The sequence below is a fragment of the Dasypus novemcinctus genome, chromosome 13, assembly GCF_030445035.2.
Source record: "Dasypus novemcinctus isolate mDasNov1 chromosome 13, mDasNov1.1.hap2, whole genome shotgun sequence".
Taxonomy (NCBI): domain Eukaryota; kingdom Metazoa; phylum Chordata; class Mammalia; order Cingulata; family Dasypodidae; genus Dasypus; species Dasypus novemcinctus.
In genome coordinates, this window is record NC_080685.1 from 31,502,691 (window position 1) to 31,525,347 (window position 22,657).

At 56.2% G+C, this 22,657-nt stretch overlaps 1 protein-coding gene across 9 annotated transcripts in view; it reads right to left on the minus strand.

Moving 5' to 3' along the window:
* Positions 1–585: 585 nt before the first annotated feature.
* ARHGEF2 (Rho/Rac guanine nucleotide exchange factor 2) overlaps positions 586–22,657 on the minus strand; it is a 46,400-nt gene continuing 24,328 nt past the window's right edge. For 7 of the 9 annotated variants that reach the window (XM_058309858.1, XM_058309856.1, XM_058309860.2 and 4 more), the window contains 21 exons: positions 15,500–15,644; positions 13,296–13,363; positions 12,896–12,959; positions 12,165–12,294; positions 11,869–11,978; positions 11,575–11,721; positions 10,895–11,145; positions 10,579–10,704; positions 10,052–10,169; positions 9,595–9,843; positions 7,851–7,927; positions 7,246–7,415; positions 5,717–5,784; positions 4,587–4,787; positions 4,109–4,228; positions 3,908–3,975; positions 3,728–3,763; positions 3,469–3,519; positions 2,802–3,245; positions 2,275–2,458; positions 586–1,731 (listed from right to left, as the gene is read on the minus strand). In XM_058309858.1, coding sequence (XP_058165841.1) covers positions 1,658–1,731; positions 2,275–2,458; positions 2,802–3,245; positions 3,469–3,519; positions 3,728–3,763; positions 3,908–3,975; positions 4,109–4,228; positions 4,587–4,787; positions 5,717–5,784; positions 7,246–7,415; positions 7,851–7,927; positions 9,595–9,843; positions 10,052–10,169; positions 10,579–10,704; positions 10,895–11,145; positions 11,575–11,721; positions 11,869–11,978; positions 12,165–12,294; positions 12,896–12,959; positions 13,296–13,363; positions 15,500–15,644 — 2,901 coding nt within the window. In that variant the 3' untranslated portion in view covers positions 586–1,657. Of the gene's footprint in view, positions 1,732–2,274; positions 2,459–2,801; positions 3,246–3,468; positions 3,520–3,727; positions 3,764–3,907; positions 3,976–4,108; positions 4,229–4,586; positions 4,788–5,716; positions 5,785–7,245; positions 7,416–7,850; positions 7,928–9,594; positions 9,844–10,051; positions 10,170–10,578; positions 10,705–10,894; positions 11,146–11,574; positions 11,722–11,868; positions 11,979–12,164; positions 12,295–12,895; positions 12,960–13,295; positions 13,364–15,499; positions 15,645–15,882; positions 16,865–22,657 lie in introns of those variants that run through there. The other 2 variants (XM_004448606.5, XM_058309857.1) reach the window with 2 other exon arrangements.

The following is a 22,657-nucleotide window of genomic DNA, read 5'->3' on the forward strand; positions in this document are numbered from 1 at the left end:
TTCCTCTCTGCAGCCGGACTCCTGCCCAGGCTCCTCTCACCCCCACCTCCAAGGGGGCTCTGCTTACATGCCCCAGCATTTCCACTACCCTACACGCCCTCCTCCTTAGCTCCACCCACAGCCCCACAGTAGGCTAGCAACCAAAAATGGGAAGTAAAACTAACTAAAAACAAGAACTGAAGCCAACCACTCTCTCACTGCCTCTAGAAAAAGAGGCCAATGGGCAGTCCCCCTGAGGGGAACCATCTGAAAGAGGTCACCCAGGGCCCTGACACCAGGGCAAACGGGCAATGGGCTGACACGGGCACACCAACCAAATGAGATGAAAATAAGTTTTCTAATATTGGAATCCCCAACTCAGCCACTGGAACCCAAATGAATGCATCCCTTTATTTTTATCCTTGTATTTGTCAATACCCTGTGCCTTATTCCAAGAAAGATGTGCAGCTGCTTCCTTTGTTGGTGCCCCCTCTTCAGTGAGGCAGAGAAAAGAGCTTTTTCTTTCTGAGGAGCCGAGGTCTCTCCCTGGCTCTCCGACTCCCCATCTTCCCTCGGGGCTGGTAGATATTGACAGACAGCATCTCATGGGGTTCCAGGTCTTTTAATTTTCCCTGCTTGTTTTTTTTTTTTTTTTTAACAATCAAATTGGCAGAAAAGTGGCTGGGGATGGTGGGCACTGGGGGTCCACTGAAAACACCCCCAAATTCACACCGAGGTTTCAGGTCACGGTTGCTGAGGTGGTGGATGAGCTTCGGGTTTGTCGATTTCCCATCCCACCCCAGAACTTCTTTTTCCAGATGGCTGGGGAAGAGGTCGGAATAGATCCCCACTCCTGTAGCTGAGGTGGGAAGACATTTCCCCTTCCCGCCTCCACCCCTGGAGTCCTTCAGAGATGTGGAGCTACAAGGCTGCGGTCTAACTGCCTACAATCTCTTAAAAATATAAAACACGTGCAGTTGGCTTTGGTACAAAAAAACACAAAACAAAACAAAACATTCTGGTCCCTGTGGGGGTTTCTCCCTCACCCCCCCACAAGCCACGGCCTCCCCAGCCTCCATACCATCAATTCTGGGAAGCCAGGTTACCTCCCTGGGGTTTCCCCAGAGGACAGAGAGCAGGGAGAAACAGCAGTCCAAGTGGCGGGAGGGGGACACGGCCCTGCCCGCACCCCTTTTAAAGGGGCAGGCGGGCCCTGTGGCTGCAGCCTCCCCCCAGAGATGGGTGTTGCTGGGGAGGGGTGTTAGGGCTAGAACCCAGCAGCTGCACGGAGAAGCCCAAATGTACCCCCGTAGTGTTAAAGGACAAGATCCCCACCCCCCGATCCCTATGGCTTGGTTCCCACGTCCCTGGTCCTTTAAATCTCCCCCTCCCCCCATAACAAATAAACAATAAATAAATAAATTTTCCTAAAGTAGAGGGAAGAAGGCATGAAAACTTGGTATCCATGGTGTTCCTGTTGGAAGCCACCAGGGGGCACTGTGGCCTCGCCCCCCCAGCTTCCTGCGTGGCCCCAGGGATCCCCGGATACCAAGAGCTGGCAAGGCCAGTCAGCAGTTCTTTCAAATGTTCCCTCGCCAGTGGCAGATTGGAGTCCCCAAGGTTTGCCCCCCGCAGTAATGTTCTTCAAGGGGACACAGGGCAGGGGGGGAGGGCAGCCTTAACTCTCTGAAGCCACAGGCTCCCCGTCGCGGCTCTCGGTCTCCTCCGGGATGTCCTGCATTCGGGTGAAGTCTGAAGGGGGACAGAGCAAGGCCAGTGAGTGAGCAGAGCTCCCACGAGGAAGCGCACCCCTAGACCAGTGCCTCCCAACGGGGGCCGAGGAGCTCCACGTGCTAGGGAGGGCTGGCAAAGGGTCTGAATCCTCGGGTGAGGGGAAAACCTGTCAACAAAGCAAGCACTATACCTACACACAGGTACTCTGCACACCTGGTAAGTATACGAAGATACAACTCGATTACTAATACTGGCTTTGGCTATTTTGTAGTTTCTGGACCAACTATTAGAACTTGGAGGTCTTTGAAGTTTTCATTCTTTAAAGATCCCTGATCCATGGGAGAGGGGGTGGGCCCTAGAACTGCACCCCCCGCTCACCATCAGACCAGACAGGAAGTCCTCCCTGTGCCCTCCCAAGAGCTGCTGCAGACCCCGGCGGCCTACCAGGGCCCATCCTGAAGATTTCAGGGCTGCAGGTTGCACACACCATTTGGAAACCATGGCCAGAGGGCCCATACCAGTTGCACCCCACACCTGTCCCGTCTCTCCAACGGGTCTCACCTCGTGGACTATGGGGCGGAGATAGGCGGCTGCTCCCTTCCTCCTCGCTGCCGGTGTCGGGGTCACTGCTGTCTTGCAGCCGCTCCTCAGGGCTGCCCAGCTCCTGCCTCTCTCGGTCCTCGAAGGGCCGATGGGTGGAGCGAATGGTCACAGGCAGATCCAGGCGGTCGTGGCCTCGGCTGGGCTGCGAGAGTGGGCAGGAAAAGCACTCACCTGGGGGCAGTGGCCCTGCTGGGCCCCGGGACGCTACTCTCTCCACCGCAGCTCACCGAAGACCCTCTATCAGTAGATCCGCCACCAACTGATTTCTTGCAGAGCTACCACCAAGGCCTTTCTTCTAACACTCCCTCAACCCTGCCCCCATTTCAATTTCTTTTCAGTTCTTTAACCAATATTCTAATGTCCTTCAAGTGAGCTGCCTGATTTCATTTGAGCTCAAACCTCCAACAGCCCAGTTTCTTTCAGGTTTCCACACGAATACTCCTGTCCGGCCCAGGTCAATTCACTCCTTACCCCAAGCTTCTTACCTGTGGGGGCGTGAAGCTCAAGTAGAGGGCATCGCCTGCGGGGAGGCTGCGCCGCCGCGGATCCAGAGGCCTGCGGGCCCAGGGGGCCTCGGCAGGGAGGGGCTCGGTCTGGCCCAAGGCGGCCAGCTGCCTGCGGGCCTCCTCGGCCTCCCGCTCCAGCAGAGCCCGCGCCTGCTCGCTCTCCCGCAGCCGGGCTTCCAGACTGCCGGCCTCCGTGGCCCGCTCCTCGCCCAGCCGCCGGCAGCGCCGCAGCTCCTCCTGCAGCAGTGCGTGTTGCCGCTGCAGCAAGGCTAGTTCCGTGGCCTGCTTTTCAGGAGCTACAGGGGCAGCCCCGGCCCTGCCTGCATCTCCATCCCGGGAGTTGGCTCGGGACAACTTCTCCCGCCGCTCAGGGCCCTCGGGGAACCGGGCTTCCATCAAGGTGTCCTGCTGGGCCACAGCGGCCTGGGGACGGAATGGGAATAGACGGGTGAATCAGCCATCACGCCCCCCATTTCCTTCCACCCCTCACTGTCACCCCTAGGGCCCAAGCCATCAATCCTGGGGAGCTCGGGTTGGGAAAGGCTTAGAAAGGCCGGTTAGGATGATTCCGTCGCTCCTAAATGGGACTGGCTCTCTTCTTCCTCATTCTAGCCCTAGTCCCTCTGTGGCCTCTCCCCTCACTGACCTGTAGGCCATGCAGAAGTCCATAGAGATTGACCAATCGCTGTAGCGCCTCCTGAGGACAGAGGAGAGGGTGGGAAGAGGGCCCAAGCTTCAGGGCAGGAGAACTGCCCAGAAGTTGAACAGGTGTGGGTGTGGGGGCAAGAGGACACCAGGTATTTTGAGGTGTAGACTCTCCCCAACACCACTCTAATTTGGGCTCCAGTTTCTCAGGCTGAGAAACCCTCCCTTCAACCTCTTCTACCACCAAATTCCCATCTCACCTCCTGGGGAGATCTCAGCTGATTTCCATTTCGATCCTGTGAAAATGGACAAGGATGGGGAGTTAGCAGGCTCACAAGTTCCTGGTGCCTGCCCTGACAGCCCTGTGCCAGGGGGGGTCTACAGGCCAGCTGTCCCTGTCCCAGCCTCTAGCCAAGTCCTGGAGCCTCTTGAGGACCCACCTTCTGACTGGAGTCTGAGTCGGCTCTACAGAGCTCAATGGAGCCATTGAAGGTTCTGGCCTCACCATCTGTTCAAAGGGGAAAAGGCTGGGCTGAGCTCACTTCCCCAGGGCCCTGACACCACTTGATCCCTGGTACTCCCCCCACCTCTTCCCTTTAGCCCCTCCCACCCAATCCCTGGTCCCCTGCCCTGGCACTCACTGGCAGTGACCCCAGGGCTTGTGTTCCCACCGCTGTCCAGTTCCACAGGCAGGGCTGGGTCCCGGGACATGAGGAGCAGCTCTACCCCAGGCCCTACCAGCAGGTCTTTCAAGCCTTCCACTGAGGAGAAAGCGAAGAGGTGAGATCAGGAGCTGCCCAGAGCCGGGTGCAGAAGGGGAGGGGATGGTCCTCATCCAATCCACAAAGACCAGTCAGGCGTCTAGGAGAAGGCTCCTGGCCCCAAGGTAGTGGGGTCTCACACAACCACATTTGCCCAAGGGGCAACACAAGTATATACAGCATGAGACCAGCCCCTTCCCACCTTCCCCAGCGCCTGGCACAGCACAGGTACCCAAGTGTGTTTATGGCCTATGGGGTTGACAGCCCCCTTGTCTGTGTGTGTCCAGGTCTAGCCATGTATCCACATTCTGTGATGGCGGGCAGATGAGCCTGGGCTCTTCCCTGAGAACTCCCTCACCCTCACGGATGGCATCCTGCAGCAGCCGCTCGCCACGAGGGGACTCGAGGGACTCAGAGCGGAAAAGACCCCTGGGCAGAGTAGGCAGGGGCATCCCACTGCTGCCATCCTCTTCGACCTGGAAATGGGTCATCTCAGCAAACAGCCCGACCTTCTCCTGCAGCAGCTCCACCAGTGCCCGGTCCTTCTGCTGCAGCTCCACTGTGGATAAGGAGTAAGTGAGCAGAGGGAGGGCCAAGGGTGTGCCCAGAAGAGCCAGTGGAGGGACAGCCCTGGGGAATAAGGGGCCAACGCTGGGCAGACTGACAGGACTTGATTTTATTTTGTTTTGCTTGCATTTACAAAAAAGAAAAAAGAAAAACCATTTCTTAGGAGAAAAAAATAATAAATGCACTTTTGTTTTAAGAACAGAAGTAAAATGGTTTGTGGCAGGAATTGCAGGCTGTCCACCCGTTTTCATTCATGCCATCTTCCTTTAATTAGAGAATAATGCCTACAAGTTTCATCTGGGCACATGGCCGTCCAAGTGAAAGACTACATTTCCAGCCTCCCTTGCAGCTAGACATTGCCACATGACTAAATTCTGGCCAACGGAAATGAGCTCTTATGGATCTACCCTTAAAAGCAACTGATTTTTGTATAGCAGTTGGTCTTTTTGCTTGGCAGTTAGATCACACCCTAAACTAATCCAAGGCTCTATGGTGAAAAAGTAAATTGCTCTCCCAACCTTAGTCTTCCTAGTTTCTCTTCCCATAGTAATCTTTCTACAGATATCACACACACAATACATGTGTGTGCATATATATATATCTCCACCCCATTAATATATATTGAATTTGAATTTTTCTAATTCAATATATATTTTTATTAGAGAAATTATGAGTTTATAAAACAGTCATGCACAATGTGCAGAATTCCCATACATCACCCCATCCCCATTCTTTTTACACAAATGGTAGCATGTACTTTAAATGTTTTAAATCTTACTTTTTTCACTTAATATATTTTTAGTTATGGATTTATCTCAGTCCACATAAGGGACATCTCATTCTTGTTAATAGTTGCACAGTATTCCATTGTGCGGCTGTTTCATAAATTACGTAATGAGCTCCCTGTGGGTGGGGACTTACTCTTGATTCGTCGCAGGTAAGCCTCGTCCTCTGTCTCAATCAGGGGGAAGTCCTCCCTGGATGGGCACCTAGAGGGATAACAGGTTGGAAGGGTTGGAGAGAGGAAGCTAGACCAAGAACTGCCCTCTCTGACTCTCTGGGTCCTGCTTTCCTTTCCAAACATGTTCTATGTTTCTTTCTTCTGATAAGACCCATCAGCTCCATGGCCTGGCCTCATTCACTCTTGACCCTCTCCTTTCCTTAGCACAGATCATATGCTTTTACTGGTATGTACGTCTCCAAAGACCACTTGGAGAGGGATAAGTGGCATCAAGCAAACTGGGTTCAAATCCTGGCTCCACTACTCATAGGAAGTAACCTATTTCCTCACCTGAAAAATGGAGATAACATCTTCCTGACAGGTTTTATTGGGTTAGGACTAAATGAAATAATGTAATAGTGCTTTCCATATGGCAAAAGTTCAACAAATTACAATTAATAATGTAGTTAAAATTTTCACAATTTTAAAGAATACTATTGGGAAATGGATTTGGCCCAACAGATAGGGCGTCTGCCTACCATATGGGAGGTTCAAACCCAGGGCCTCCTGACCCATGTGATAAGCTGGCCCATGGGCAGTGCTGATGCACACAAGGAGTGCTGTGCCACACAGAGGTGTCCCCCACGTAGGAGAGCCCCACGCGCTAGGAGTGCACCCCAAAAGGAGAGACGCCCAGCGCAAAAGAAAGTTCAGCCTGCCCAGGAGTGGCACCGCATACACAGAGTGCTGACGCAGCAAGATGACGCAACAAAATGAGACACAGACTCTGGGTGCCGCTGACAAGAATATGAGCAGACACAGAAGAACACACAGTGAATGGACACAGAGAGCAGACAACTGGGGGGATGGCAGGGCAGGTTAGGGGACAGAAATAAAAAAAATCTTAAAAATAAATAAATAAAAAATAAAGAATACTATTAATATAACATCACAGTCAGATACACAGTTGACTGACCTTAAATCTCATGCATGTCCAACAGAAGCTGAAGATTTGCAGCTTTAGCACACTAAATAATTTCCCTCTAGCTGGTACTGTATTGAGTTTGTTGGTGGGACTGGGTCCTCTTATCTCTAGTATCAATGCTTTCATTAGCCTCTTTTTCATCCATTTGTAGAAAATGAATGTGAAATGCAATACAATCCAAATAACTGCCCACTGCTTACAGACTGAGATGTGAAAGCAGCTGCAATTGTATAGTTGGCTGGCAGGCTTACTACCATGTGACTGCTCAAAGTATTCCTTTGCTTGTCAGCTTGAGCTGCAGCATTTGAAAGCTGGTCAGGCTTGTCAGCATATACAATATGACTTTATAAGATATAGGAACACTGATGAGCTTTCCTGCCTGAGGCCCCCTGGTCTCTCCCCCAGCCTCGGCCCCTTGCCCCCTGAAAGCTAGGTTCTGTTTCCAGGGAGCACGCTGGCCTAGAACTCGAGACGGCAGGTACCCCAAGGCCACATGCTCGTGCAAGCGAGCAGGCACACACTCACACGCGCACGCTCTGCTGAATGACACGGATCCAGGTGCTCCGGTCATCCCGGGATGCTGTGTGGACCTCGTACATCTCTGGGGGAGCCGCGCTGATCAGAAACATCCCTTTCTCCTGGTTGGCGATATCCCGGACTATTAGATTTTGTAGCGATACCACTGAGGGCTTGTCCTGCCAGACAGGGGGAAGGAAGGATGAAGCCTGGGAATCCCACCCCTTGGGTATTTAACTCTTCAGTCCTTCCAGAATGCCCAAAGGATGGAACAGTCAACCTACAGTACAAATTAAGAGCCCAGGCTTTGGAGTCAGCCAGAGAGAACTTAGAAACACACGTCACCCTTGACAAATTATTTAATGACCTTCAGCTTTACTTACCTCACCTACAAAAGAGGCTGATAATAACAGACCTTCCTCATAGGTGTCAAAGTGCCTGCACATGGTAGTTATACCTCTTAGCTACTCTCGTTTATTGTTATATTGTAGTAACAGTTACAATAAAGTTGCTTGACTCTGGAGGACTCCAGGGTTCTTTTGGGCTTGGGCAGGAAAGCGAGGAGGGCCTGAAACACCAGTCTGTGCTGAGAAAGGGAAGGAGGAGGGTCTCACCAGGGCGGGAAAGATGTACTTCTGGTCCTTCTCCTGGAGAAACACGAGCACATCCGTCATCAGCAGCATCAGCACATCTGGCAGGCAGACCACGGGGGGAGCACGGTCAGCGCTAGAGGTCTGAGCAGCCGGGCCTCCCTCCTTCTCAAGGACCAGGCTACCCCTTGGAGCTCCGGATTCCTCTCTTCCCAGCCTCTGTCTTCCCTCAGGTTGTTCTCTCCACCTTTTCAGACCTCCCACCTAAAACCTCCCCGTTCTTGGAGCTCAGGAGTGGGGGAGGGGAGATGCATGTGTCATCAGGTGAAGCATCTTCTTAAGCCAGAGGGTGCCTCCAGGGGTCACCCCAGGCCTCCTCCCCAACTGCTGGAGCTTTCTCAACCTGGGGCAAAGACCTCCACATGATCCATCGGTGGGTCTCAGGGGCTCTGCAAACCCTCTGAAGGTGCATAAATACTTTTATGTGTTAACATACACTTGTGTATTTTTCTGGGTAAAAGGGTCTAGAATTTTGTGAACATCAGAAAGGGTTCCCAGAGCAGTAAGGGCCGCCCCTTTTAGGTTGCATGTCTAACTAACTTACAACCTTTTGGGTATCTGACCTAAATCTCCCCACTCCAGCCTATCCCTACTTCTCATTCTGTGCTCATGGGGAGGGAGAAAGTTGGTTTCTTTCCTTTAAAGGACTGAAAAAAACTCTCCTCCCCCATCCACCCATCTCTCCCAAGGCTGAATAATCCCATCTTATTCCAGCCTACCAGGCTCTTCATTTTCCTTCTCTGCCCCACCCTTCAAGCTCTCAGATCCTATGGGGTCCTGTACTTTAGGACTGAGGGAGAAACAAAGGTCAGTTCCATAAAACTTGGCTGTCACAGTCAAGAAAAGGCACAGGCACCTTTGCCCCTGGGGCTCTGACTGAGCTGTGGGCACGTAGAAGGGGAGGGCTTCTGCTAAATGCTTCAGAAATAAAGCTCTCCAGCCTTGCTATTTTTAACCCCCCATGGTTTATATTCTTAGCTGCTGCGTGGGAGGGATGGGAAGGAGAGAAAGGGATGAAGGAAAAAAGCTGGTAAAGACTGACAGCATCCAAGCCCATGGACTGGCATTTTCATGACATGGGTGCAGAGGCTCAGAAAGGCTCCGGGCTCAGGTACCACAGTTTACTTTTGTCCCTCATTCCTCACCCCCAAAGCCGAGGCTGCTAGTCTCTTGCTTTGATCTAGGTAGGAGAGACCGCCAGCACAGACAGACTCTGGGAAGAGTGTGGGAAAGTGTGCCGTACCCCCAAGTGCCCCCTCTGCTTGCTCTCTCTCCCTCGGCCCTGCCCAACTTCACTGGGCTCAGTCCCCACCTCTAGGTCTTTCCCAGCTGCCTTCCCAGAGCATCTCATTCCCCAGCCCTAGTAGCTGGGAATCCAGCTGGTGGAGCAACTGCCCTGATCTTATCTTCTGGTCTAGCTGTTTCTCTGTCTTCCGCATCAAACTGATAGCTCTCTGGGGACACAAGGTCCAAAGAAATGAATACTCATCCGGAAGTCTCTGTATGGTCATTGAAGTTACACCTAGAACTCGGACTTCTGCTGCAACAGAGAAGTTACATCTACAACGTGGACTTCTGTTGCAAGTTGTTCCCTGTTGTTGGGTCCTATCCACTGGGTGTAGGGCTGCAGGGAGGCCATCAGGGTTGGCTATTTCTCCCTCTCTCTATCTGACCCTAGATCCTTGCCTGTCCTGAGCAGACCACTGACCTTTGAAGCGCCCGGTCGCCGTCTTCCAGAGCAAGCAGCCATCATGGATGAGTTTGCGCCGCAGAAGCTCTTCCCGGCCAAAGGGTCCCTTGCCAGGCACTGGGGCCTGGGCCCGGGGGTCCATGCGGTTATAGATCTCCTGCAGGCGGGCCCCCTTCTCCAGCTCATGCACGTCCTGGTCCACGTTGGACAGCAGCTCCTTCACCAGCCCCAGTGCCATCGTCAGGTCCTGGCGCTCCTCCTCAATCCCTGGCACCAGGGGGTTGGGATGGGGGTGGCTCAGCCAGCTGCATTCCAGCCCCAATTTCCATCCTGTCTTGACTCCATCTTGGGGGGCTGCCCAGGGTCCCCCACCGACCCCAGGCTGACCCTACCCTTTCCCTCGGCCATCCCGAGACTTTCCTCGCCCCGCACCGCCCTCTCCCACCGTCCTCTCTCCCCGCACCCGCCTGCTCACCATGGGAGTGCTGCAGAATGCGGTTGATGAGCACCGGGTACTTGGTGATCCGCTGCGTCACCAGCAGGATGCACTCCTGCACCCCGTGCCGCTTCAGCACAGCCGAGCGGGTCACCTTCTGCAAGGCAAGAGGCAGGGCTCAGGGCCAGAGTGGCACAGAGAGGAGGCCGCAGGGGCATCACAGGCACGAAAAAGGGTGCTGGCCTTAGAGCTTGCGCCCCAGTGCCAGCCCTGCCCTGGGCCCCTGTATGCCTGTCCTTGGCCTGGGTGAGGCACCTGCCTCTGGAAATCAGGGATAACGACGTCACGGGGATTGTGAGGACCAACCAAGACAAAGGAGAAGTGCCTGGGAGATCCTAAGAAGGGCTCTACCAGTAGGAGGGTTGTTGCTGACTGGCTCCAGGCATGGACGGCCCTTAAGGGCTGGTGAACTTTTAAACCGATCCCCCCAATCACATGAATGGGGAAAGCTGAGCGTGCGCCGTTAGACAGGGTCCTGAGTGTGGGTCCTGTTGAGGCATGCTCACCCGGATGAACTGCTGGAAGCGTTTGTCTCGGGCATACAGCTCCTTATAGAGCTTTAAGGCCTTGGTGTGGCGGCTGCAGAATTCCGAGTAGGTCTTACGCATCTGCTCTGCGTTGGGGCCTGAGAACTAGAAGTTGGGAGAGGAAGGTTAGATCAGCGTATCCTCTGAAGCCACGATCTATCCCCTGGACACACTTCTGGCCTCCTGCCAAAAGGGCCAGCTTCCCACTTCCTCCGAGAGCTTGGAGGCAGGAGAGGTCTACTCTAGTCATGCCTCCTTCCATGCCAGTGACCCCCGGGGTCCTGCCTTTTCCCACCTGGTTGATAAGCAGGTCGCCCAAGCGATGGATGACGAAGTTCCGGCTGCTGCCGGGACACAGGGCCTGGTGTCGGCGTTCCAGCAGCTGGCTGAGGAAGCGCGTGTGGATGTCGCTGAGCTCATCCACGCAGGGGAACAGGCCCTGGACCACGCCCGGCTCCAGCTGGAGCTCCTCCAGCATCCCCGTGCGGAAGAGGCGGGTCATGATCTTGAGCGTCCGCACGTGGTGCAGCTCCGTCTGGATTAGCTCTGTGGGGACCACAGGACACCCAGTCTCGACCTTGGTTTGGCCGTGACTGGGGGGGTGCCCTCGGAGCTCAGATGCAGCTTCCAAGGTCCCTTCCAGGCTGCCATTCTGCACTATCATGATCTTAGATCATTTTCTAATCATTGCTGTTTCAGGGCAAGAACCTGTATCTGCTCCCTGTCACTGCTGGGCCCAGAGCAGGCAGGGTAAAGACAGAGGGTTGGGTTGAAGGAAGGGAAAACACAGGACCTTGGAGACCAACGGTCCCCAGCAGTGGGGGCCTCCTGGGTAAATTGTGGGGTACCAGGCAGGGGTTCGGAGGCCAATGGGATGGACAGGAAGGGTCTTGAGAGGTGGAGGTTGCAGAAGGAAAGACAGTGATAAACAAGGCCGAGTAGAGGGCAGGGGCTGGGGTGGGCATCTTGGCTCACCATAGATGACGTCCTGCTGCTTCATCACCTCCTTCTTGTGCTGCTGCAGGAAGCTGCTGTCCACAGCAAGGCTCCAGGAGTCGGCTGCAAAGTCCTTCTCATCCATCTCAAAGTCACTCATAAGCTCATTGTAGATCACCTCTGCACCTGGATATAGGTGGGGAAAGCAACTCACAGCCGAATTCTCTTCCTGGGATCCCAGGCCCTTTCCAGATCCCTCCCGTCCCTGCCCTTCCCAGACCTGCCCCCACCAAGCCCTCCTCCCCGGTGCCCCCCAGGCCCGGGCATGCCCACCTTCGTCGATGAGGGACTCCACTGACAGGGTTCGGTTCCGCATATTGAGGGAGTCCGTGGACTGAGAGAGGATTCGGCGCAGTCCCAGGGGAGACTCATCATTGAAGTGTCTGGGGGGGGGCAGTCTGTGTCACCCCCGCCTGGGCAGGAGAGCCCTTCCCAGGTAGGCGACCAAGCTGGGATCCAAGAGGGAGTCATCCTAGGTTCTCCTCACCTGTCCTCAATTCTGAGCCCCCCGGTCTCCGCTGCCACCCTCTCTGCCTGCCTGGCTTCCCCTTGCCCGAGCAGAGGCTCACCCAGCAATGTTGGTGGTGGAAACGCTCTTGGATAAGGATAAGGAGGAGCGGCCGCGGCGGGAGCCGAGGAGGGACTGCCGGAAGCTGTCTGATGGGTAGATAGCAGAGCTGGGCCGCTCCCGGATGGTTGCTGTGAAGGAGAGGGGTCATGGAGAGGATACTGAGCAGGCCAGCTTCAGGCGCTGAGGCCTTCCCGAGGCCCTCGCATGAGGCCTCCCCTCCTACCCCACCCTCCATGCCCCTCCCGAGAAGAAACATGACAGCAATGCCACCTCACATTTGTGCAACACCTTCAATGTTTACAAAGAGCTTTTACTTGTCTCATCTCTCCCCCAAAACACGCCTGCACACAAGAGGTGAGAATTTTCCTATTTACTTGTTTGTTTTTTGTTTATTATTGAAATAAGGAAAATGCTCTCATAATAACTGAAGTGGCGAATGCACAACTAAGTGATTATACCAAATGCTCTAGATTGTACACTTTGGATGAACTGTAGGCTTTATTTACAGGTACCAATTAAACTGGTTTGCTAAAAAAAAAATTAAATAAGATAATCCAGGAAGGGATCAGATCCAGGTGACCAGCAGTCCATCTGGACTCTCCTGACCTGCCAAGAGCCTGGACCACCCTTTGCAGCCCCACCCTTGGAGGGGAAGAAGGTGCTGTGTGGGAATGTGTGGTGGGGGGTCCAGGGTCCTAAGGGGGGGTGCCTCACTCCCCTACTACTCACTCTTGCTGCGGAGCGAGACAGACTGCAAGGCAGTGTTGTTCTTCAGCAGGGCTGCTTTCTGCTGCTGTGAGACAAAGAGCAAGAGAAACACCGAGAACAGCTGTCACCTAAAGGTCACCCGACAGGCACAGGGCAGGTGCTGGAGCTGGGTGTCCGGGCCCCTCGGGTGGAAGCTGGCACTGTGGAAGGGCATCGGGGTAGCTGAGCCCAGGGCTGGGGGATCCGTCCACAGCAGTAAGCCTGGCCCCCACAGGGCCGGGGCCTGGGGCTGGGGGCCCAGGCCGCCGTAGGTAGGGAGAGGGGTTGAGGAGCACAGGGGAGGGAATGAATGGGAAAGGCACGTGGGCACCGCACACTCACTGCCCTCTCCCCCAGCCCTCTGCCCGCCCTGCCGTCTCACCTTCTGCTTGACCTTGGTACAGTTGGCGAGGGTGTCTTTACAGCGGTTGTGGATAGTCACATTGCAGGCTGGGAGGGTGGGGTAGAGAGGGTGAAGGGAGGGCCAGGTGGTACAGGAGGGGACACACCCACATGCAGACACCCATCTCCCCCTGGCCACATGGTCCTCAAATATCCCTACTACCCCCTTCCCAGGCTTCTCAGCCATTACCGCACCCCAGGCCTTCCTCCCCCCCCCCCACCCTTCTTTCAAGGAGGAAATGGACTGAGAGGGGGAACAAGTGCTGAAGGTAGCTAAGCAGTCAGGAGGGGTGGGCAGTCCTAACTCAAAGATAACCTTGAGGGGTGGACTGGAGGGAAGAAGGGGTACTGGGTGCCAGAGAAGAGCTCAAGCACAAAGGTGGTTGAGAGCGGCAGCTGGACAAGACGGTCCCATAGAACAGAAGGGGGCACAGGGGCAGCTGGGATGGGGCCAAGGAGAAAATGAACATTTTCTGAGCATTCATTTAATCCTAATGACACCTGAAGGGGCAGCCAACCAACCTCACTGTCCAGAAGAGAAACCCGTCCTAGGGAGGTTAGGTCATCTGCCAGAGGCCACACAGCTACCGGTAGAGCTGGGACATGAACTCAGGCCTGCCTGAATCCAAAAACTGGGCTCTTTCCGTCCAAAGAACACATAAACCCATAACCTCTGGCTAGACCTAAGCACCTCAAAGGCCGAAGGACCCCCTGGAAGAGTGGGGACAGCCATGTCCTCCCCTGTCCCTCTCCCCCAAGCCTGCCTACAGCGACTCCAGCCGGTCTGCTTCTCCCTTCCAGGCCCAGGGAGTCCTGTTCCCCAACTCAAGCAAACCCCCAGCTCCCACACTCCATCTGCTTGTCCCCTATCCCCCGCCTGCCTTGCCATGGGATAGGAGAGAGGAGGAGAGGAAGGAGGAATCGCCAAGCCTCGGCTCTGGGACCGCTGGCAGTCCCCCTCTGGGGCATGGCCCCTGACCTTGGCCTTCTCTGGCTTCCCCTCTCCTGTCCAGCACAGGAAACTCTGCTAACTCCTTCAGACAATAGCCAGCACCATGCTCACTTCCACAAATACAAGGCAAACAGGGTGGGGCAGTAGTGGCCAGACAGAAATGGGGGCAGGGGCTGCTCCCCCTGCCCTGAAGCTCCCTTCTCCCACCCCCACCACCCAGTGTCTCTGGATCGAACCTCCGCTTTCTACCTGCTCTCAAAATAGGGCTGCCCGCCTCCCCCGTTCCCCTGGTAACAAGCTTCCCGATTGGGATTTCTGTCAGGGATCTAGATTGGGGTTCCCCTCCTCATCTCTAACTCTAAATTGAGCACTGAGGAAGTAGGGAGGCCTCACTGGTTCTTTCTAGGGGTTGCTTCCCCCAGTGCCACAGGGATTTAGAAGCTAGAGCTTTTGTCCCATCTTTCAGCAGCAGATCCCAGTTACCTCCAATCTTGCTCCACTCAGAAGCATCTCTGCCATAAATTCAGGAGGAATCCGCAGGGAGAGGGGGAGGGGAAGGGGGGCAGGCACCCCCTGGATAGGCATCTTGGGGAAGGAAGGAATTCCCTGTGTACATTCCCTGCGTCCAGGGCTACCCTCCTATGAGGGAAGGTCAGGAGTTCTAACCCCTACTCCCTCCACACACACACACACATCCCTACTGTAGCTTTCTCACTGTATAGTCAGACTAGGAATTTGAAGCAGAGGGTCCTACTCCCACGTGTCAGGCTCTGCCCCCAGGCAATAGAAAGGTAGGGCAAGGGGACCCTGAAGTCCTGGGTGTCCGGTTCTGCCCAGGAAGATGGGCAAAACCAGCTGCACGGCTGGCAGCTTTCAGCTCAGCTCCTCTGCCCCTCTCGCCGCCACACAGCATTCCTGTTCCTTCTCCAATCGGTTCCTCTAACCCGCAGCAGCTGTTGTGGGAGCCAGGGGGATACCCAGTGGACAGCAGCTGCAAGGGGCACCATCCCAGCTGCCCTTCCCCCACATTCCTGCTTATGCCACCTCTGACAGCCACCGCCCCTCAGCATGAGGACACAGAGCAAGGGATAAAGCATCTGGCCCTGGCACGTGGGCCCAGCAGGGGGTAGAGAGGAGAGCGACCCTTACGGAGCCAGGGTGGAAAGGACAGATGGAGAGATTAGGGTCCGTGGGCTCCAAGGCAGAGTGACATTCAGGATCCAACAACTTACTCGGGCAGATGAGGGCTTCCTTGGCCGTGATGCTCTTGTTGCAGGCATAGCACATGGTCATGCCCGAAACGGAGATGGTGGTGAAGAGGTGCCCATTGGTGTAGCGGGCATCCTTGGCTTCCTTCATCTTTTCCTTTTCCCGGTTCTGCGGAAAGGGTGAGAGAGACAGGAGGTAAGGCTGGGAGGTTCCAGGGAGCCTGAGGAGTCCAGAGAGACAGTCTGAGGGCGGAGGCCGGGAGAAGCGCTGGTCTGGGATGCTACATAGGTCCCAGCTTCTAAAGCAGAGCCTGCTGTGGGGTGTCAGCGCGGCCGCCCGGGCCGGGCTCCGGTGCGGCAGCCCCGAGGGGCGTCTGGGTCCCCGACCCTCTGGGTCCCCGACCCACCTGGCCTCTGCGGCTGGGCTGCCTCCTGTGGCCACTCATCTCCCCGGCTCTAGACCTCTGCGTCCTCACTCCACCTCCCCGCCCGGCTCTGCTCGCCCCCGAGCTGCTGTACGCTCTTCTCTGTGCCGGGTTGGGGGGGGGAAGATGCGCAGAGAGGAGGGGAGAGCGGGCGAAGCAGAGGGTGCCAGCTCACCAGCGCTTTCAAATCTATGGGAGTTAGCTCCTCTCATAACCATGACAACCAGTGTTGGAGCCACTGTCTCCGCGGCAGTCACGGGGGGGGGGCATGCTGGGGTGGGGGTAGGTGATCCCCTTATTAGATCGGCTATGGGGGCAGAAAGCTTCCACTGCCATCCCCGACCCCAAGGTCAGGATCCCAAACCCTTAACTCTTCCCTAACGCCCCTGGGAGGCAGCGTGTCCTCCATTAACCTCGAGGCGGGAGGGGCCTGGCCGGGGCCTGGGTCACTTGTCCTCTCTGGGATCTTTAGGGAAGGAAACTCAGGTGTTCCTGGCAGGAAGTCTCCCCTGCAGTCTAACTTGCAGCCCTTCTTTGATAGCTGCTCCTCTCTCGGATGACCTAGATAGCTCCCTCTGTTCCTCCTCGCCCAATTCCTCTCCGCAGCCTCGGAAGTCCTTGCTGACATGTGCCCTCCAGCCTCCCACTGCAGGCTGAGCTCTTCTGGCTTTGGTCTCCCTAGAGACCGGGCTCAGCGTGGGCTTCCTCAGAACCTCGGCGGCTGGAGCGTTTCCTCCTCGGCCTTCTCTTCTCCCGCTGCCCTGCGGCCGCCGCACGTCATCTTTCCTGATCTCTTTTCTGACCCCTCCTCAAGCCCCCAAGTCTCTCACGAACTGGAAAGGTGGGGAGACGGGGCTATTTCCTTTCCCCCTACCCCAGGCCCTTCCTCAGCTGTCACCTCAGACCCCTGGATATGTCCTCCACCCTTGGAGGACAGAAAGCAGGAACAGGAGCTGCCCAGGCCGCTCCTCCCACGGTTTCCTTGCCTCTCAGCAACCAAGGAGCAGGGACCTCGTCACCGGGGCTGAGGGCGCGGGCCCCGAGTGCGGGCGGCACTGGCTGGGGCTCTGGGGCAGGAGAGTCAGGACTGGGCGGAGGGGCTGGACTTGGGAGACCCGTCCTGACGCGCAGCTCCAGCCACCCTAGCAGGCCCAGCCACCCTAGCAGGCCGACAGCCCAGGGGTGGGGGAGGGGAAGGGCGGCAGAGGCAGAAAAGGGAAGTGTGGGGGCCTGAGTCAGCAGCGCGGGGGGCCACAGGGCACTGGCCGCGGTGCCCGCTCGACTCAGGGCTTCCTGGAGGCCCAAGAGCCTCCTCTCTCCTGCCTCCCCTCGGAGGCTCCAGGTTTGCCTGGTGATGAGCAGAGCCCAGAGGTCCTGAGGGTGCTCCCTTCCCTCTTCCTCACCCCTCCACCTACTTTCCTCTTCTCTCCCCATCTCCTGGTCTCCCTCTCCCTCCTCTGTTCCTCCACCTCTGCCTCCCTTCCCCACCCACCCTTCCCCTCTGCTGCCCCTGGCCCCTCCCTGCCTCCTCCCTGGCGGCCTCTCAGGGCCTCACCCTGCAGACACCCCCCCCCCCAACCGCCTCGGGAAGCTGACCCACAGCTAACTTTGCAGCCCCCCTCTTTTTCTATTCTGGCACCTACCTACGTGGACCACTAGAGAATTCTCCATTTGGTCCATCTATTTTACTCCAAATTATAGCTCTTCATTTAGAAGGTCAAATCCCCTCTGAATAATAACCTCAAAGCCAAGTCCAAGCATCCCTTGTCACTGCCCCCACACTCCCTTCTCCTGCCCTCCAGCCTTCTTGATGACACAAATAAAAAGCCTGAGCAACTTATTGCGTTCGAAAAACAAACATGCACACAATATCAGAAAGAACAGTATCTGTCTGGATCAGTGAGAGCTCCAGCACGGGCAGGGCTGCAGAACAGCCCCTCTGCTGCGACAGCTCCCACTTTGCTCATGGACTTCTGCCTCAGGCGTCCAGGACCACTCACCTGCCTAGTTGGCTCTGACGGAAGTAAGGAAAGGAAGGGAGAGAATTGGGGCTGCCAGAGGATGATCTCCTGTACCCCACCCCCTCTCTGGTATCGTAACCCCACAAAGTGACAACCCAAGTACTTGGGCTGGCCTCCTCCGCCTCCCAACACTCACCCTCTCCCGAAGCGACCCCCTCTCTAGGTGGGCCAGCAGCGGGCAGCAGCCGCAGCAGCAGCACATCCCGGCACGGGCACTGCCCAGCAGCCAGCGGCCCTGGCACTGCCTAGAGCTATTGTCCAGGAGGCAGCCTGTGCCCGCCCCAGGGCTCGGGCCGCTAAGGGTGGAAGGACGCGGGGCCTGCTTACCAGGGCTGGCTGCTCCAGCGATGGCGTGAAAGGGCCTGTTTGGTTCTTTGTCTTACTCTTTTCCAGGTGTTCCCCAGATAATCACATGGGTCCCCCAGTCACCCCTGCCAGCAGGACAGCCCTTCTCCATGCCCCAATCTGTCCTCCAAGAGAAAGGTACTGGTCTACAATCCCCAACACCCAGCCCTAGCCCTAGGGGCCCTTCCTGCTGAGATTTGCTGCAAGTCTCCTTTCGTCTCCTCTCTGTCCTGTGCCTTCCAGCCCTTAGACTCCTTCTGTCTCTTTCTCACAAACCCGCAGGGGAAGTCTTGCTTACTATTGCGCCTTCATCTACACCACTGCAACATCAAGGATTAAGTGAATCAAGCATGTGAAAGCACCTAGCCCAGGGACTGTATATTACAGACACTCAGTACCTGTTTGGCAACGAAGGAAAAAAGGCAGGCAGGCTAGACGGATGGATACTAAGACATGGGGTCACAGCAGCACCCTCTCCCTTGCTCTTGGGCCCAGCAAGACCCTCATCGCTGCTCTAGGGACCCACCCTCATTCCCTGTTAGAGCGTCAGACCTCAGACTCCTCTCCTCTCCTCTCTCCTGTCCTCCCTCCTCCTGAAGGCTCCCAGACCATCTCTCCCTCTAGTTCTTGAGCTCAGAAGGTTTCCTCTGGTGGTCAGAATAAGGCCAGCCCAAACCTTCCTTCTACTGTACGAATTTGGTCACTTTAGGGAAAGAAAAATGGGGTGAGGGGAGCCAATATGGCTTGGTGTCTGAGCACTGGCTTCCCACGTACGAGGTCCCAGGTTCAATCCCTGGCCCTGGTACCTCAAAAGAAGAAAAAAAAAAAAGGGAAAAATGGGTGAATGGCAGAGGGCACTGAGGTGACTACTCAAAAGCTCAAAGCCAGAGACAGCCCTCCCACCTGTGTCTCTCAGGCCGAGAGAGGAGAACAGCGATGGACACAAAGAACAAGGTATTACCAAAGCCTGTACTTCAACTTCCTGTGCCCAGTGGGCGGCAGGGGCTGCGAGAGGCCTAACCAGGAGAGTCAGGACTTCTCCAAGCAAGAACTAAACTCTTGGCTGCCCTTCTTCCTCCATCCAGTTTATCCAGACCAAGGTCTCTGGGAGGTTCACATGGTACTCAGAATTGCCTCTGCTCCCGCTGCAACTGCCCGCAGCCCTTTCCTCAAGACTGTGAGGCCCCTCTCTCCACACAGCTCTCTGGATGGTGGCCACTTATAGTAAGGTGGCCCCTAAATGGTTCTGCTGGGGTTCCAGTCCCCTGTGGCTCAGCCCCTGGGCGGCAGGCTGGGGAACGGGCTCTAAGGCTGGGAAATGAGGAGGTAGAGGGTTCCTGACCAGGGACTGAGAAGAGGGCCTGGGATGGTCTCAGCTACGCCCTGCCCCTTTATGAGCTTTCAGGACAAGATAAAGGCAGAAGGCTGAGGGAAGGCAGCCAAACAGAAACACTAACGTGCCAGTCAGAAATACTGCACAAAAAGACATTGCTGAACGCACAAAGGCACTTAATAAATGCTTGCTTAATGGAGATGAGACAGCGGGCCGAGGGGGTGGGCACGCTGCTGAAGCAGAGGAGGGGGAAGGGTCTAAGGGACACAGGGAATCAAATTTAGGCTAAAGAGAGGTAGAGGCCCTGAGACCCAGGCATGCTGGAGCCCAGCCTGCCCCCCACGCGGTCACACCTGTCAGGCCAGGAGAGAGAGGCAAGCAGAGAAGGAGCGGGGAGCAATGCAAACAGACGGGCGTTTGTGCTGGCGAACAATGGCCGTGCCAGGACTCCCTGCCCTCCTGGCACAGGGCAGGCCGGCTGGGTTGGGAGGGGGGCAGCTGCTGCCTTCAGCCCAGCCCCCCAAGGAGACATAAACAAACCCAGAAGGGTCTAGCCAGCTCCTCACAGCCCTTTCTCTTACCGGCTCCAGGAACCCTGACCAGCCCACCCCCTCAGCTCCTAGATAACCCTTCCAGCCAGAGACTCCAGCTTAGAGGGGCACTCGTGTGCTGAGGAGGCGTGAGCCCCCTACTCGGGGGACCACCGTTCACAGCAGTCCGGAGCATCTGGGAACAGACACAGGCGGGGCAGGCACGCAAGTGCACACACGAGCGCACACGCACACAGGCCCCATGCACACACGGCATTCACACACTCAGGTCTGCCCCCTCCCTGATTCCGCCCGGACTGAGGTGGAACCCCTGTGAGTCCAAGCAGGACCCAGCAGGTCCTTCTCCAGGTACCACGCACACCCCCTGCAGCCTGGAGTGCCTCGCAGGGACTTCCCTAAGCTCCCTGCTCCCTTCCCCCATCCTCGCTTATCCCTGCCCCCTCAGCTCTTTCCCTAACCTTCACCACCCCTAGAATCTTTTCCTATGCCCCCCAAAGCCTCAGCCTCCCCAGGAAACCCAACTCCTCAACTCCCTGGCAAGGCTACCAGCCCTCTCGGCTCCCTCCTGAGCTCACCCAGCCGTCCTCTCTCTCCTAGTCCTGCACACAAAGCCAGCCACCTCTCCCTTTCTTAGAACAAAGAAATAGTCCCTCTCCTCTCTCCCCACCCTACCTGCCTACCACACACTCCAACGCTGGGGACCTAGAGATTCCAAGGGGCCCCCAAGGCTGCAGAGCCATCCCTGGATCTCCGGCCCCTGCTCGCTCCTAGACAGAAAAGGACCCTTTGTTCTGAAAGAGAAGAAGGTTCCAGTTTGGGGGAGGAGGGAGAGGAGCTAAGGAGGGAAAGGGGGCCTGTGGGGTTTGGGGCCTGTGGAGGTAGGAAGTAGAGCAGAGAGGATTGAGGGGGTGGAGAACTGGAGAGGCTGAAAGAATAGAAACAGAGTGAAAAGAAAAAGGAAATGGGGGGGGGGCACAGAAAGAGCCTATGGGGGAGGAAAGGAGAAGGGGAGCAGGTGACACTTAAATCCCTCCTCCTATAAGGAGGTCCCAGAGAAAGGCAAAGACTGGGGTCCGGTGGTTAAGTTGTCAGGACTCATCCTCCAAGCCGGCAGCCGGGAAGCCCATCTTCTTCAAACCTCATCTCCTGCGGGGCCCCCCTCCACTTCCCACCGCAGTATAAAAAGAAAGGAGACAGCTGGTGTGCTTGGGGGAGGGGGAAGAGGGGATCCAGGGCTTGTTGGCTAAGAACCAACTCCCCCCTTCGGTAACCACAGCTTTCCGGAGGTGGCCCTCCCCTTCCGACCAGCCCAAACTGCCAGCCACCCTCCTCCGGTGGCCTTCTGGCCCCCTCATATCTATCCCACCCCCACGCCCCAGCCAGAACCCCAAATCCTACCCCAGCCCCAGGGCAGAGGGAAGAGGCAGGCTTCTGGATTCCCAGTCCTTATACCCCACCAAAAACAAAAAAACAAAAAAATAAACCACACACACACACAAAACAAACAACAACAAAAAAAGCAGGGCATGAGGATCCAGGTACTCGACCTCCCAGCTTCCCCCAGTAATGATGAATCCTGGTATCTAGCCTCCACAAACCCCTCTCTACACCCCCTCTCCAGTTCTGCTCCCCCCCCCCCCATGGCCTTCCTTTTTAGGGTGGAACCAAATTTCCGTAGTTTCAAAAAACCTCTCCCGCCCCCCTTGGCTCCACTCCAGGGTCTCAGTTCAAACGTCTGAAAAAATAAACAGATTTTCTGAGCTGGGGCCTGGCCTGGCACGGGGCTGAGCAGAGCCTGCTTGCCACCCCACTGCTCACCCACACTTCAGCCATATCACCAGGCCCTCTGTCTCAGGCCCTACTCAGAGCCCCGCTTGCTTTCCCGGCCCTCAAAGGCAGGTCTTAAAGCCTCCCCCCCCCTCCACCACGGTGGAATCTTTCCCAATTTAAGTCTCAAGACAGGTAGCCTAAGGGACTAAGAGCTGGGGGAGAGGGGAGGAGCCTTTCCAACGTGCTCGAGGGCCCCAAGAGGCTCCTGCCCCAGTCTGAAGCAGCTTAGGCTGGCACCCTGCGGTGAGGCACTGCGGGAACAAGCCGGAGATTAAACTAGCTGGGGACTGGGTCCTGGCCTTTCTGATAATGGCTGCAGTGTGGGTGCCCTGAGGAGCTGGGGGTACTGTCTACACACGCCACCTTCCTCCCACCCCAGCTCTCACTTAGTCACCTATAAGCCAGCTGCAGCGTTTGCCGGGGCCTGGGCTGTAGAGAGGTCACGGCCTTTGGGAGTGGGCCTGGGTACAAAGACAGGGCTAAAAGGTGCTTGGAATGAAGTGGCCAAGAGGTCACGAGGGGGTGGGGGAAGGGTGTGATTAAACGCCCTGACTTGAAATGGCAGATGAACCCTCGGAAGATGAGGGGCTAAGAGAGCTGGGGGGTGGGAAGGGGCGTCTGCTGCTTCAGCGTTTCAGTTTAGAACAAGGAACTTGGAAGCTAGTGGGGAAGATAGG